The following is a 16,888-nucleotide window of genomic DNA, read 5'->3' as shown; positions in this document are numbered from 1 at the left end:
GCCCCCCAACCACCTTTATAACATAGTTTAATCCATCATAATCCTGCATTTCACTTCAGTTCCTCATTCTTTTTGTATTTAGCATACAGGAAAATTTAATGTGCACTCAGTGAAACTCAGTAATTTTGCATATGTAACTTTTAAGAGTACAATACTACTAACAATGCAATTAGTATCCACATTGGGCCAGCAGCTGAATCTCTTGTTCCTTAAAATGAAACTGTGTGGGGGACAAGCCATTTATTTTCTTTCCTTTTTTTTATGAAATTCCCAAACAGGAAAGATATTACAACCTACAGTGCTTTGTACCATGCATATTTATTTTTTATTTATTTATTTTTTTTTTTGGTAGTTGTTGGCGCATCGGCTTCTGTGGCCATAATACACCTCCCAAGGTTTTTGCAGTACTTTGATCCAAGCCCGAGGAGGGAATCGAACCTGCGACCTTTGGGTTGCCAGGTAGGCACTTTACCCACCCGGCTAGCCCGGTCGGCGTACCATGCATAGATCAAAGGCTGAAAAGGCAGAAGTGATTTGCTGACTTGAATTTATGTAGACTGTAATTTTTGAGAAACACCAGTAAAGAAGGTTATTCCAGAAATCAGATGGGAAAAGTTAGTTCTGTGAGTTTGCAGTTGGACAGTGAATTGATGCTGACTGATTGCAGCAGGTTTTGACTGGTTTGGAGGAGAGTGGAGGAATTAAAGATGCCAGTTCAGAAGAACAGTGCCTACGGAAGTACCTACAGAAAAAGAATAAAATAGAACTGAACATCTATGAGAGAGAGAGAGAGAGAGAGAGAGAGAGAGAGAGAGAGAGAGAGAGAGAGAGAGAGAGAGAGAGACTTTTTAAGCTTTTTAAGCAATATGCCATTAATTTACTGCCCTCTTCTGAAGGGTCCAGAAGCTTGAGAGGGGTTTGGGGGCACTACCCCAGATGTAGGAACAATATTCCATGATAGGAAAATTTGAAATTTGACTGACCACACCAGCAGCATAACTAGAAAACTGAAGCCAACTGGAGTTGTGAACATTAAAATTCGACCAGAAAATTTACTCATTTTTAATAAAGTTAGATTGAAGGAAGTCAAAAAGGTTCCAAGTGATTAGTGGAATTGGGAGAATTATAGGAGGCAATGGATGAATTTGACAGAATACGGTAGAGATATTTTATAAGCCAAAGGAGATTCCCAATTTGATATTGATATTCTTTGTCTGAGACAAAGACTATCAGAGCGGATATATGCATGTGGTGTCACCTATGAAGTGAAAGGAACCATGGAGCAAATAATTCAGATAACAGTAATAAATAGTGGTTGAGGCAACTAGCAAATGAGATTCTGTTAGAAAAAGTGGGGCTTGGCAGGATTGCAGGTGGAAATGGGCATAACTGAGATTGGAACTGATAACATGTATATTTGTGAAATGAATGAGTTGGCTGTGATGAGTGGTATGAAATAAAATTCTGCTGAAAATTGTTTCTTGACAGGAGTCTTCCTTGGAAGCAGGTAGAAGGGAATTATAGCACAGCAAGACCCTTTGGATGGGTGTGGGTGAGTTGCAGGACTAGCACTGGTGGTTATTCTATGCTTCTAAACTTCTTTAGTGGTATTCTTTATTTCTTGCTTGTGTGTGTGTAGAGAGAGAGAGAGAGAGAGAGAGAGAGAGAGAGAGAGAGAGAGAGAGAGAGAGAGAGAGGGGTTTGGTTTTTTTTATTTTTTATTTTTTATTAGGAGCATTAGCAACTAAGGCCATATTACTCCAGGAATATGTGGTGGTCATTTCCTAACCTTTCCACATCCTCTGTATTTGTCTAATCAAGAAGCATGTGCTACGCACTGCTGCTCCTTCCCACCTGGCTACGGAGGCGCAGAGAGAGAGAGAGAGAGAGAGAAACAAGCTGCAAATGGACATGTATTGCATGAAGTAGTTAATGTATGGTTAAATGACAAAAAAAGTTGTCAAGTATGTGCAATCATTAAAATTTTTTATATGACAAATATCATTTTAAAGATAGGTGATAATACAATCAGATTTATAGTTAAAATAAGTTGTGAAATTCTGAGAGTTACTCTGTATTTGAGTATTTAACATTCTCAAAAGCAAGTAATCCTTGCTGGGGATTACATATTTAATGGTATATTATTTTGAAGGTCACTTCAAGCAATTTGTCCAGTAATGTACAAATTGTCTTGAAATTTTTCTACTACATTTTATCATTTCTTATCTGTGTTTCCAACTACCTGTAGATGAAGACCACACCTGCTGATCTCGGTTGTCTAGTTTGAGATCAGAAAAGCCAAAATTGAAAATTTTCTTTGGAATTCAGATCCAGAATTTGACAAAACCAAATCAAATAATACATAAATAAAAGCAGAGGATATTATTGCATTGATAAAATAAAAAGTTTTTTATTTTATTTGCAATTTTTTTTACAATTTAAAAAAAAAATTTGATTTTAAATTTATTATTATTATGATTTTTACTATAATGTTACTATTGTAGTGGGCAATTAACTCAAAATATTAAGAATACATTAATCTTTAAAAGTATTTATTTATGTATAAAGTCTTTTCATGGAATTTTTAAAATTGTGCAGAAAGTTTCCTGCATGGAAACTTTCTGCTGAGAGGGTTCAAGACCAGTATTTTAAATAAAGCAACTGGATTGTTTTATAATGCTTATATTCAAAGTCTGAAAAAGTATTTGGCCACCAGTGTAACTTTCAGATTCAATATTTGTTTTTTCATATATAACTATCTATCTATACTTAGTAAATATTTTTAATTTATCAATATTAATGTTGGTCTATAAACTACAATATAATTAAATTTAAGATTAGCATTACCCTGCAACCCAGTCAACAGCCAGAGTTGTAGGCTTAGTTAAGCCCTTAAGTTCAAGGTTTTGAGGATATCCACTACTTTCATTTGGATGGCCAGGACTTGGAATAAAGGATCGCTTAATAGTTTTCTCAGAGGTGTCAGTCCAATATAACATTTCTGCAAAGAAAATCAAAATTATATATATATATATATAAAAGGCTAATATTCAGAGCTCGTAGTAACTGAATTCATAGAGAAAAAACTTTTAACATTAATTTACTTTTAAGCACATGCACTCATTATTTCTTTTCATTAGGAACATTCCCAACTGAGACTTTGTAGGTACCATCTGTTACTACCCATGCCACATATTTCACTGTAAAAGGGCAAAGCCCAATACTATAAATTTAGTGGACCAGTGTTCCACACTAAAAATCAGCATTAGACATGATCGAACTGAGATCCAGCAGGGAATTGTCAGCGTCAGATTAGTGTGAGTGAATATCTCAGACACAGCTGCACTTGTTCTGTCATGTTTCCCATGTATTAAGAGTAGGTCAACCTTAAATGAACTGCCAGTCAGAGATCTCTAATGCAAGGCTACATGTTCAACAAAGGGACAAGAGAAGGATGTGTGGTGTTCAGTAAAACAGATGAGCAGCTGACTGCACAATACAACACAAGAGTGGCAAAACCTATTTCAACAAGACTCGTGCATCAGACACTAGCATGGTTGGGCTATCGCAGTCAAAAGTCTCTCTGAGTATCTCTTCTGATGGCTATTTCACAAATGTGCCTACAATAGACATAGGAGTAGAACCATTGGACAGTGGAAGAGTGAAACTGGATTGCCCAGTCCAATTAATTGCATTTTCCAACTGCATCGTGTGGGGAGATGAGTACAGTATACTCAGTACCCTTGCCCATCTTCCCAGACCACCAAAGTACAACGTTGTCAACCTTAACTTCAATGAGACAATTTAGATTTTGCTCAGAACCCAAAGAGAATACAATGAATTTTATTCATATATATTAGCATATAAATAAATAAGCTAATTCACTGAGTTAATTCAGTTAATACTGAATTGGAACTATTGAACCTCCTTCAATGCCTCCTGTGGTCTTCCGTCAAAAGGATGTCACAAGGATTTTTGACAAATCTTGATGCTAAGAAAGCTCCAGGTCTTGATAGCATTTCTCCACTTGTTTTTAAAACCTGTGCTCCTGAACTTACTCCTGTTCTTTGCCGCCTTTTTTCACTTTCTTATTCCAAAGGTGTTTTCCTTCTGCTTGGAAATTTGCTCATATCCAGCCAGTTCCTAAAAAGGGTGACAAATCCCTCCCATCCAATTATAGTCCCATTGCAATTACTTCTACTCTTTCTAAAGTAATGGAGAAATCAATTAACCGCCAACTCTTAAACTACCTAGAAACCTTCCATCTGATCAACGATCGCCAGTATGGATTCCGTCAGTGTCTATCCACTGGTGATATTCTGGCTTATGTTATCCATTTATGGACTAATTCAATGGAAAGGTTCGGTGAAACACAAGTAGTTGCTCTTGACATCTCAAAGGCTTTTGATCGTGTTTGGCATAAAGGTCTTCTAAACAAGCTTCCATCTTATGGTTTGCCAACTGTTTTTAGTAATTGGTTATCCAGTTTACTCTCTGATCGCTCACTGAGGGTGATGGTAGATGGCTCTCTGTCTTCTAACTTCTCCACTAATGTCGGTGTCCCCCAAGGTTCAGTTCTATCCCCCACTCTTTCCTCTTGCTTGTATATTAATGACCTTCTTCCATTGATTGGAAATCCTATCCATAGTTTTGCCGATGATAGCACATTGCATTCAACTTTCCATTTTGAGAAACCTTGTCCTGCTCAATCAGCTTTAACTTCTCGAAAATCTGGTACCAATTCCTTATGTGCCAATCTTCAGGTAATTCTCCAGTGGGGCAAAGACAACTTAGTTGATTTCAACCCTTCTAAAACTCAGTCTTGTCTTATATCTCGCAAAAAGGATTCTTCTGCTCCTGTGCTTCTCTTTAGTGACTCTCCGATTTCTAGGCAAAATGATATATCTCTTTTGGGGATTACCCTGACTTCTAATCTCTCTTGGCACAAGCACATTACAAATATTGCTTTCTCTGCATCTAAAAAACTTGGTTTTTTCTTTCGCTCTATCCGTTACTTTTCTTCCAAACAGCTGCTCACTCTGTATAAATCGGAAATCCACCCTGCCATGGAATATTGTTCCCACATCTGGGGTGGTGCCCCCAAAACCTCTCTCAGGCTTCTTGATTCCATTCAGAAGAGGGCAGTTAGGTTAATTAATGATTCATCTCTAACAGAGTCTCTCCACTCGCTTTCTCATAGATGTACTGTTTCTGCTGCATGCCTCTTCTACAGATACTTCCATGGGCACTGTTCTTCTGAATTGGCTTCTATAATTCCCGCTCTCTCTTTCAAAACAGTCCGAACACGTGCCGCCACCAGCCAACATCCATTTACTGTCCAACTTCAAACCCACAGAACCAACTTTTCATCTTCCTCATTTATTCATTCAACCGCCGTTTTCTGAAACAACCTTCCTTCATACGTATTTCCTGAAAATTACAGTCTACAGAAGTTCAAGTCCAATGTCAACAAATATCTTCTTTCGTCTACTCAACCTCCAACCCAAGCACGGTACTAAGTACTATAGGTTCTAATACCTCTCGTGTTTGGGGTTCATATAAAAAAAAAAAAAAAATTCTTGCACCCTTTCGATTTAAGTGTATCCCATCCCTGTAGAAGCAGTCCCTTCTGTTAACAAGTACAGACCAGGGTGAAAAAAATTTTTTACCCTTGAGCCTTGTACAACCTTTCCAGGGCCGAATTGATTGACAAGGCTCTCATCATATACTCCCTCCTATCGTGTCTGGGCAGAATTGCAGACACTTTCAAATTCAACCCAAATTCATGGCTTTTTTTCAACAGTGACCTGTACTTGTTAAGTAATTCTGCCGGTATTGCATTGCAAAATTATTTGTCACAGCAAAAGTATGAGGCGAATGTACAACTCAGAATATTCCACCATTATAGATGTGCTACTATCTAAATTAATCACAACCTATAAATCACAGAGGTACCACTACCTAAACTAACCCTGACTTACAAATAATAACACTTTTGTGCTAATTTAATCTAATAATTTTAAGTATTAGAGAAATTAAATACAGTTTTAAACAACAAAATTAGAAATTGCATATAGATAGCATTAACATAAACATACAATGTTGAAGCATTACCTTTTACAGGATCATAATCAATAGATTGTACACGACTTTCACCTGCTATGACAGGAAACTGGTGTTCTCTGCTTAGGTCAAATGCACGTACATCTGGACCAGAAGCAAACATTATAACTGGAGGTGGCCCTAAAAATGTAAGTAACAGTTTTATTATAGTATTTATAATGTAACAGTTTTATTATAGCATTTATAATGTAACAGTTTTATTATAGCATTTAAAATGTAACAATTTTATTATAGAATTTATAATGTAACATATTTATTTATTTATTTATTTATTAATAAATATGTTGCATTTATAATAAATATTTATTTATTTATTAGAACTTATACTGCTTTGTATTATGTTGGTTGAAGATTAAAACACAGATGATACTTGATAACATCATATTTGAATTTCTGTAGATTGCAATTTTTGGGAAATACATGTAAAGCAATGTTGTTCCAGAAAGCAGAATTAGAAGGGATACATGGGGAAGAAAAAAGTTGGTAATGTGAGTTTGGAGTTGGGGACAGTGAAAGGATATCGAATGGTTACAGAATGTGTTCAGACTAGTTTGGAAGAGAGTAGAGAAATTAGAGATGCCAATTCAAAAGAATAGTGCCTATGGAAGTATCAAAAAAAAAAAAAAAAACAAAAAAAACAGGCATGCAAAAGAAACTGAACATCTATGAGACAGACTGGAGAGACTGTAGAAGCCTAAGAGTGGTTTTTGGGGCATCAGCACAGATGTGAGAACAAAATTCCATGATAGGAAGGATTTAGTGATTCTTCATGCATTAAGAATCTGCAGGTAAATGAACCACTAGGTGGCAGTGATCACAGTGTGCTGAAGTGGGATTTACTCAAAGAGGTAACTACCATCAGAGATAAAGGGAAGGGTTATTGCTTTTGTAAAGGCGACTACGATGGTCTAAGACAGTATTTAAATTCTATACAGTGGGACCAACTGATGATGTTACCAACAGCAAATTCAAAATAGGAAGCATTCAAAGAACTTATATTGGAAGCTACTAGGCTTTACATACCAAATAAGAAATATTGTTCAAGATTTAGGCCTAAGTGGATGTCAGATGAACTAATGAGACATATGGCAGAGAAGAAAAATGCATGGGATACATACAAATTAACACGTGACACAGAAGCCTATAATTGATACAAGTTGATCTGAAACCAAGTTACAAAGGAGGTTAGGCAGGCGAAGGTAGATTACGAGAAATCTTTGGCAAGGGATGCAAAGAAAAACAGCAAAGAGTTCTTTACTTATGTAAACTCTAGAAGGAAGGGGATGAATCAGATTGGTCCACTTGATATCGATGGGTCAACTGTTGATGATCCTGCTCAGGTAGCTAACAAACTGAATGAATATTTTGCATCGACATTCACACATGAGGAGTTATTCAGCGAGGGGAATGCCAGAGGTGTATTCAACTCTGGCAGTAAGCTAGAGAATCTTGTAATAACTGAGAGTAAAGTGGAGGAGAAATTGTTGAAGATAAACACAAGAAAGGCACCCGGGGTGGATGGGATCTATCCAGTTATATTAAAGGAGGCAGCAAAGGAAGTAAGCAAACCCTTAGCCATAATTATGAGAGCTTCCTTGGACTCAGGGGAAGTACCCATGGACTGGAGATGTGCAAATGTGACCCCAATTCACAAAGGAGGATCAAAGGGTGACACAAGTAATTATAGACCTGTGAGTGTAACTTCTGTTCCTGGAAAATTAATGGAGGCACTGGTTAAAGAAGCACTGCAGGATCATCTAGACAAGACTTCAGTTATAGCTCAGACACAGCATGGTTTTGTTAAGGGGAAGTCTTGCCTGACCAATTTGATTGGATACTATGATGCAGTCACAAAAGAACTGGATGCAGGGAATAACTTTGATATTATATACTTGGATCTTAGAAAAGGCTTTTGATACTGTTGCACATGGAAGACTGCTGCACAAGTTGGAGCAGTGTGGCATTGGAGGCAAATTGCTGCTATGGATGAAGGGTTGGTTGAGGGGTAGAAGACAGAGAGTGGTAATCAATGGACACTGCTCATCGTGGACTAATGTTATTAGTGGAGTCCCTCAGGGTTCAGTGTTGGGTCCATTGCTGTTTTCTGAATTTATAAATGATATTGATGATGGTATATCAAGCTTAATGTCCAAGTTTGCAGACGATACGAAGGTTGGCAGGGTTGTCAAGGACACTACTGACATTATGCTACTGCAACAGGATATGGAAAAGTTGAGCAGATGGGCTGAGAGGTGGCAAATGAAGTTTAACATTGACAAATGTAAAGTACTACATATGGGAAACAGCAACCCCAGAGCAATGTATCAACTCTGTGGTACTACACTGACAGTGGTAAAGAATGAAAGGGACGTGGCGGGTGGTTGTGAAGGCAGATATAAAGTTTTCTGAGCAGTACAGACGGCCTGCAAGAGTAGCTCATGGTGTATTGTCGATGATATATAGGAACTTTTCTAGCAGGGATAAGGAGGTGATTATTCCCATGTATAAGGCAATGGTCAGGCCACACCTACAGTACTGTATACAGGTCTAGAGGCCTCATTTCAAGAAGGATGTAGAGATGCTGGAACGAGTACAGAGAAGGGCAACAAGATTAGTGAATGAAACAAAGGGGTGCTCTTACGAAGAAAGGCTTAAGTTTTGCAAATTACAGTGTCTGGGGACTAGGCACCAGCGAGGTAATCTGATAGAGGTGTATAAGGCCTTGAATGGTTTGAGCATGCTCAATGCTGATGGGATTCTTCCTCTTGCTCAGAATAATCACCTGAGAGGGCATAAATTCAAATTGAGAAAAGACAGATGTAGGATAGATGTGAGGAAATTTGCCTTTAGCCAGCGGGTGGTTGGTTGGTGGAATAGACTTCCACTCCATGTCGTGGAAGTTGATAGCTTAAATAAGTTTAAGGTTCAGCTGGACAGGTATTTCGAATGAACAGAGGGGTGAAGTGGAAGTGGTTATTTTTTATTTATTTATTTTTTTTTTTTTGGCTGATGCTGCATAAGCTTGCTTTCTTGCATCAAGTGCCTCTACTAATGCTAATGCTAATGATTCATCATCTTTCTTCTAGAGTTTACATAAGTAAAGAACTCTGTGCTGTTTTCTTTGCATCCTTTGCCAAAGATTTCTTATAATCTGCCTTTGCCTGCCTAACCTCCTTTGTGACTTGGTTAAAGACCAGCTTATATCTATCATAGGCTTCTGTGTCGTCTGTTAATTTATATGTATCCCATGCATTTTTCTTCTCTGCCACATGTCTAATTAGTTCATCTGACATCCACTTAGGCCTAAATCTTGAACAATATTTCTTCATTGGTATGAAAAGCCTAGTAGCTTCCAAGAATATTTCTTCGAATGCATACATTTTGAATTTGCTGTTGGTAACATCATCAGTTGGTCCCACCGTATAGAATTTAAATACTGTCTCAGACCACTGTAGTCACCTTTAGAAAAGTAAATACCCTTCCCTTAACCCCTGATGGTAGTTACCTCTTTGAGTAAATCCAACTTCAGCACATTGTGATCACTGCCACCTAGTGGTTCCTTTATCTGCAGATTCTTAATGCATGAAGAGTCACTACTGATAATCAGACCAAGAGTATTACTCTAGTTGCCTCCTAAACATGCTGATGTAGAAAACAATCATCCAATAAATCCACAAAAGCCTTGCTAGTGTGTGAGTGACCAACCCACAAATTCCAGTCAATCTCTGGGAAATTAAAATCCCCCATTATAAGACACTGATTTACTGGCCCACTCTATTTCTCTGCACAATTGCTCATTATACTCATCAGATTCATTAGGCTTATAACACACACCTACTCTCATTTTTCCTTTCCCAGTGCTTATGTCACACCACACAGACTCAACATTGCATTGTCCACCAACATCAATTGGATGCACTTCCTTAGATTTTATGTGTTTCTTAACTAACAGCATAACCCCTCCTCCCTTCCTGTCCTGTCTATCCTTTCTGTACACATTGTACTCCCCAAATTCCAATTTTGCACTTCTTATGTCTGCGTGACACCACGTCTCTGATATCTGCCTTTGATGTATTAATTTGCACTTCAAGCTCATCAAAAAATTTATTAGTTATACTCCTAGCATTGGTGTACATGCAAGTATACATGCACCTGTTTCTACTCTTAGTTACCCTAACACAGCCCATGTATTTACTTGTTCCACTATGACTCCCAGCAGTCCTGGAAATCCCCATTGCCTTGCTTTCCAGGGTGCTGCTCAAATGCATTTCAATAGAAGCCGTGCAAGAATCACTTCCACCTCTGCCAGCGACTACTGTTAATCTATTAGTTCATGTATCCCCCCAAGCAGCAACTTTCCGACCCACCTAACTCTGCCTCGATAGCATCAGCAAATATTCTTGCACCGTTTCTATTTAAGTGTATCCCATCCCTGTAGAAGCAGTCTCTCCTTCTAGCAAGGAAATACCAGTTGATCGAAGAAAGTGTACCGTTCTACAAGTACAAACCCCAGGCAGTACTAGAGGCCCCAACCCACAAGCTGTACCGGGCCATAATAACGGATAGGACAATCCCGCACAACAGACTGGACATAACCCTTGTGGACAAGAAGGAAAAGGCTACCTATCTGGTTGAAATTGCAGTGCCTAACACTGTCAACCTAGAGAAAACCCATTGGTAAAAAATCAGGAAGTACACAAACCTAAGACAGGAAATCAAAGAGATGTGCATATGCAACAAGTAACGACCATACCGATCATCGTGTCAACCACAGGTATGGTGCCAAAGACCCTACATAACAGCCTGGCAGCAATAGGTCTTCCAGTGAACACCTACAAGGAACTCCAGAAAGTTGCAATCCTGAACACCTGTACAATTGTCAGAGAGTTCCTCGACCAACAGTAACATTAGACATGACACCAACCACCCCAGGCGCCTCCGTAGCCAGGTGGGCAGGAGCACCAGTGCGTAGCACATGCTTCTTGATTAGACTGGGGTTCGAGCCCGTGACCACCAAATACCGAGGATGCGGAAAGGTCAAGGAATGACCACCGCATATCCCTGGAGCAATATGGCCTTAGTTGCTAATGCTGCTACAAATCAAACAACAACAACCACCCTGTGTTCTTGGTAGCAATACTCATCATGAGGTGGAACCCCCAATCAGGGAGAAATAATATGAGCAGCAATAATAATAATAATAATAATGCTTGTTTAGCCGAAGCTAAACACGTCCACCTCCATAGATGGATGATGTCGCAGATAAATATTATTCATACTGCATCGAGTGTGGCGCAGGATAAAGTCACTCGCGTTCAGGCCTTAGGCAGAGGGGTAGGTTCAAAAAGTTGGAGACAGTCTCCTGAGCAAGACAGTGAAGCATGTGGCGCTGTCCCCCGTAAGGCTACCACAAGAGAATGGCAAGACCATCCACCCTCACCAACTGGAAGTGTTTCCTGTGCAACTGCGCTAGTGACCACCCAAGAAGGAAGAAAATGGCAACGAATGAAGTGGAGCATTGAAATGAATACATACATACATCATGCGAGCATACTATGAAATAACCAGGCTAGAGACCAATATGACAATGAACAGATCGTGACTATATACCAAGTGGTTAGAATGATACCCACATATTCAGGTCACCGAACAGCGATTAGCAGACCAGAGAAGATACCATCGTCACGAAGAACCTAATAGCTCCTGCTATCTTGGAAAAAATCAAGCAGGATGTCAGCAATCTGCTACAAAGCACAAAGAATATGGTCAATATAGAAAACCAGAGGAGGAACAGCAAGAAGAAATACAACCCAGAATAGCTGAAGTGTAAAGAGACGGCATCATTCTATCCAGAACAGAAGGTGCATTGAAGAAGGCCCTAACAGAATTCGAAGAAATGGACCCCACAAGAACCCATGTGATACCTAAGCAGAGGCCAAATAAAATCCTGTGGAGAGTAACAGACCACCTCAATCGGCAAATAATGCCACATTACCTTGACAACAATGGTGCAATGCTGGAGGCTATCCACACAGCCATATACTGTGCTGCCATAGCAGCCACTAGGATTAATGGAAAAGAAAAGAGAGACCAGCAGCAGAAGAACCGAAAACAGAAGGAACTGCTAGCTTGGGAAAGAAGACTTCAGCAGAAGATAGAAGAATTAAGAGCCAAGATAGGTCAGTTGACTCAGTACCAACAGGGTAATAGAAGTAAGAAATTGATTGAAATGGTGAAGAGCATCCTCAAGAGAGACAGCGTCCACAGAAAACATGAGACCAGAAATCAGAGAATAGGAGAATACTTAGACACACAGAAGCAGAACCTCCTCGCACTCAGCAAGAGACTACACCGATACAAAGAGAGCTTCCAGAGGAAAATAAAATGAATCTTCGATGAGGACCAAAGAGCCTTCTACAGGAAATTGGGTGAAGATGAGAAAGCAGGAAATGGACCACCAGAGAAGAAGACAATCGAAGAGTTCTGGGGAAATATCTGGAGCAGTGAAGTCAGACATAACAGCAAAGCACCCTGGATAGAAGAAGAACGGAAGAAAACAAAGGACATACAAGAGATGAGAGAGTGGCAGATTCGAGAAGAAGAAGTAAAACAGTTGATCAGGAACACCCACAACTGGCGAACCTCGGGAATTGATAACATCCACAACTACTGGTACAAGAAGCTCACCTGCACACATAAGCACCTAGCAGAGCAGTTCACGTGAATGATAAGGCACCCAGAGACAATCCTGACGTTTCTCACTGAAGGAGTCACATATCTGAAGCCTAAAGATGAAGATACAAGAAACCCGGTGAAATACAGGCCAATCACATGCCTCCCAACGATGTACAAGATCCTGACCAGCTGCATAACTAAGAATATATTAGACCACTTAGAGAGTCAGAACATAATGGCTGAAGAGCAGAAAGGATGCAAGGAGCAATTAACCATAAATTCCGCAGTTATGGAGCAAGCTTTCAAGAAGCACTGCACTCTATACACAGCCTACATCAATTACCGTAAGGCCTTCAACTCTGTACCTCATAGCTGGCTAATAGAGACCCTAAAGATCAACAAGGTCAATCCGATAGTGACAAACTTCCTAGGAGCAACAATGGCAAAATGGAGTACCGCCATTAAGGTCGAGAACATCACAACCAGGCCAATCCCCAATAGAAGAGGAATCTTTCCGGGAGATGCTCTGAGCCCACTATGGTTGTGTCTAACACTCAACCCGCTATCCACCATGCTCAACGGCAGCAAGTATGGATATAACCTCAAAGTAGGAAGAAAGAACCTGTACAACCTCACCCACCTGATTACATGGATGACATCAAGCTCTACGTGGCAACTGAGAAGAAACTCCAGCAACTACTCTGGATCACCGAAGAATTCAGCAAGGACATCAGGATGGAATTTGGTCTAGAAAAATGCAAGACCCACACACTGCACCAGGGAAAATTAGTTGGCCAAAACTACCAGCTGCTGACTGGTAAAGAGATTGAAGCTATGACAGAAGGAGAGACCTACAAATACCTAGGGATGATGCAGGCTGAGCAGTGGGAACACAAGGAAATCAAGAAGTGCCTGTCCAAAAAATATCATCAGAAACTCAGAAGCCTACTGAAAGAAAAATTGAATGGAGGGAACACAGTTAAAGTCATAAACACCTATGCAGCTCTAGTAATAACATACACATTCGGGGTCATAGATGGGACTAACACTGAGCTAGAAGATATCATGCAGAAGACAAGGACAATGATGACCAAGAGCCGCCAACACCACCCGAAGTCAGCAGTGGAGAGAATAACAATACCTCAGAAAGAGGGAGGAAGGGGCCTGATAGACCTAACAGAACAACAGAAAACAGCGATAGCTAACCTGAAGGATTGCTTCGAGAACAACACAGCACCACTCCACCAGGCCATAAGGAAGATAGATAAGTTGGTATATCCCACTCAACCTAAGTGAGGAAACTTCCCCCCACCCAAACGGTACAAGAAACGAAGATAGAAAGATGGGCAAAGAAGACACTCCATGGTAGACACTACAATGGATCAAGACACTCCATGGTAGACACTACAATTGCCAACACAACCCGGTCAGCAGTGGAGAGAATAACAATACCTCGGAAAGAGGGAGGAAGGGGCCTGATAGAGCTAACAGAATAACAGAAAACATCAAGATCACATCGATAACCTTACTTCCAATGCATGGCTCACAAGCATGAAGGATTCATGCTGAAGGACTCATGCTGGCCATTCAAGACCAGGTAATCAACACCAGAAACTATAGAAAATACATCGCAAAGGAACCTGGAATGTCAGATGACACATGTCGATGATGCCACCTGGCCTCAGAAATGATCCAACATATCACAGCGGGGTGCAAAGTGATCACCCAGACTGAGTACACTCATAGACACGACCAGGTAGCCAGGATAATACATCAGAAGCTAGCGAGAAAATACCAGTTGACCAAAGAAAGTATATAATACTACAAGTACGAATTCCAGGCAGTACTAGAGACCCGAACCCACAAGCTGTACTGGGACCGTGCCATAATAATGGATAAGATCATCCCGCACAACAGACCAGACATAAACCTTGTGGACAAAATGGAAAAGGCTACCTAACTGATTGACATAGTGGTGCCAATCAGGTAGATAGCCTTTTCCAGATGTGGCATATGCAAGAAGTATCAACCATCCCAATCATCGTGTCAACAACTGGTATGGTACCAAAGACTACATAGCAGCCTAGCAGCAGTAGGTCTCCCAGAGAACACCTACAAGGAACTCCAGAAAGTCGCAATCCTGAACACCTGTAGGATAGTCAGAGATTTCCTCGATCGACAGTAACACCAGACATTACAACCACCCTGTGTACTTGGTAGCAGTACCCATCACGAAGTGGAATCCCCCAATCAGGGAGAAATAATATAAGAGCAACAACAATAATAATAATGAAGAATTACTTCGAGAACAACAGAGCATTACTCCACCAGGCCATAAGAAAGATAGACAAGTGGTATACCCCCACTCAACCTAAGCGAGGAAACCCCTCCCACCCAGACAGTACAAGAAATGAAGTTAGAAAGATGGGCAAAGAAGACATTCCATGGCAGACACTACAATGACCTCCATCAAGATCACATCGATACAATTGCTTCCAATGCATGGTTCACAAGCGGGACGCTCTTACCTGAGACTGAAGGAGTCATGCTGGCCATCCAAGACCAGGTAATCAACACCAGAAACTATAGAAAATACATTGCAGAGGAGCTCGGAATGTCAGATGACACACGTCGATGATGCCACCTGGCCTCAGAAACGATCCAATACATCACCGCGGGCGGGGTGCAAGGTGATCACCCACACTGAGTACACTCATAGACACGACCAGGTAGCCAGGATAATACATCAGAAGCTAGCGAGGAAATACCAGTTAACCAAAGGAAGTATACCCCAACCCACAAGCTGTACTGGGACCGCGCCATAATAACGGATAAGACCATACCGCACAACAGACCGGACATAACTCTTGTGGTCAAGATGGAAAAGGCTACCTACCTGATTGACATAGCAGTGCCGAACACTAGCAATGTCCAGAAAACCCATGAGGAAAAAATTAGGAAGTACATGAACCTGAGACATGAGATCAAGGAGATGTGGCATATGCAAGAAGTATCAACCATCCCAATCATCGTGTCAATAACCGGTATGGTACCAAAGACTCTACATAGCAGCCTAGAAGCAGTAGGTCTCCCAGAGAACATCTACAAGGAACTCGCAATCCTGAACACCTGTAGGATAGTCAGAGATTTCTTCGACAGACAGTAACACCAGACATGACAACCACCCTGTGTACTTGGTAGCAGTACCCATCACGGAGTGGAACCCCCAATAAGGGAGAAATAATATAAGAACAATTATAATAATAATAATTGCAAGGTACTGCATATGCAGTAATCAGTAATCCCAGATTAACATACCAACGATGTGTATTGCGCTCAGTGTAGTGGAAAATGAAAAAGACCTGGAGGAGGGGTTATTGTGCAGTCAGATATGAAATTCTCTGTGCAGTGCACACAGGCTGCTTGGACAGCTCATGGGGTTTTGCCAATGATATACAGGTACTTTGCTAGCAGAGATAAGGTGGTATTTATCCCATTGTACAAGGCAATAATTAGGCTGCCTTGAGTACTGCATACAGGTCTAAAAGACAATTTTAGGGAGGATGTAGAGGTGCTGGAATAGTAGCAGAGAATGGCAACAAGATTAGTGAAGGAAATAAAAGGTCATCTTACCAAGAAAGGCTTCAATTCTGTAAATTTCAGTGTCTGGACACTAGGTACCTGAGAGGTGTTGATAAAAGCTTTGAATGAACTGAGGAAGCCCAATGTCTTCCTCTTGCTAAGATTACACATGAGTGGGCATAAATTTAAATAGAAAAAGGATGATGTGCAGAAGTTTGTCTTCCAGTGGGTGTTGAAATTTTTATTTCTTTGAAGATTGGGTGATTTGAAAAATTGGATTTTAAAATTATATTAATTTTTGGGTGGTTGATTGTTGGAACAAACTTACATCTGTTGTTCTGTTGGTTGAATAAATACAAGTAAGAAGTAGGCAAATTATTGGAGGTGATGGATATAGGTGACGTGGGAGAGGTTTTTTTTATTTATTGTTATTATTTGGTCGATGCTTTATAAGCTTGCTTTCCCACATGCTTTGTCAGTACTAATACTAATTATATTTTCTTTGGAT

General features: G+C 40.2%; 1 protein-coding gene across 1 annotated transcript in view; it reads right to left on the bottom strand.

The window, feature by feature from the left end:
- Positions 1–16,888, bottom strand: part of mgl (low-density lipoprotein receptor-related protein megalin) — a 1,043,262-nt gene that overhangs the window by 109,626 nt on the left and 916,748 nt on the right. The window contains exons 70-71 of the mRNA XM_090381453.1: positions 6,115–6,243; positions 2,848–3,001 (exon numbers count right to left, since the gene is read on the bottom strand). Coding sequence (XP_090237579.1) covers positions 2,848–3,001; positions 6,115–6,243 — 283 coding nt within the window. The remainder of the gene's footprint in view (positions 1–2,847; positions 3,002–6,114; positions 6,244–16,888) is intronic.

The sequence above is a fragment of the Mastigoproctus giganteus genome, chromosome 9 (genome assembly GCF_048544385.1).
Source record: "Mastigoproctus giganteus isolate SK-2022 chromosome 9, ASM4854438v1, whole genome shotgun sequence".
In the NCBI taxonomy this organism is placed as follows: Eukaryota; Metazoa; Arthropoda; class Arachnida; order Uropygi; family Thelyphonidae; genus Mastigoproctus; species Mastigoproctus giganteus.
Note: the sequence above shows the minus strand (reverse complement) of the source record. Positions and strands in the feature narration are given on the sequence as shown.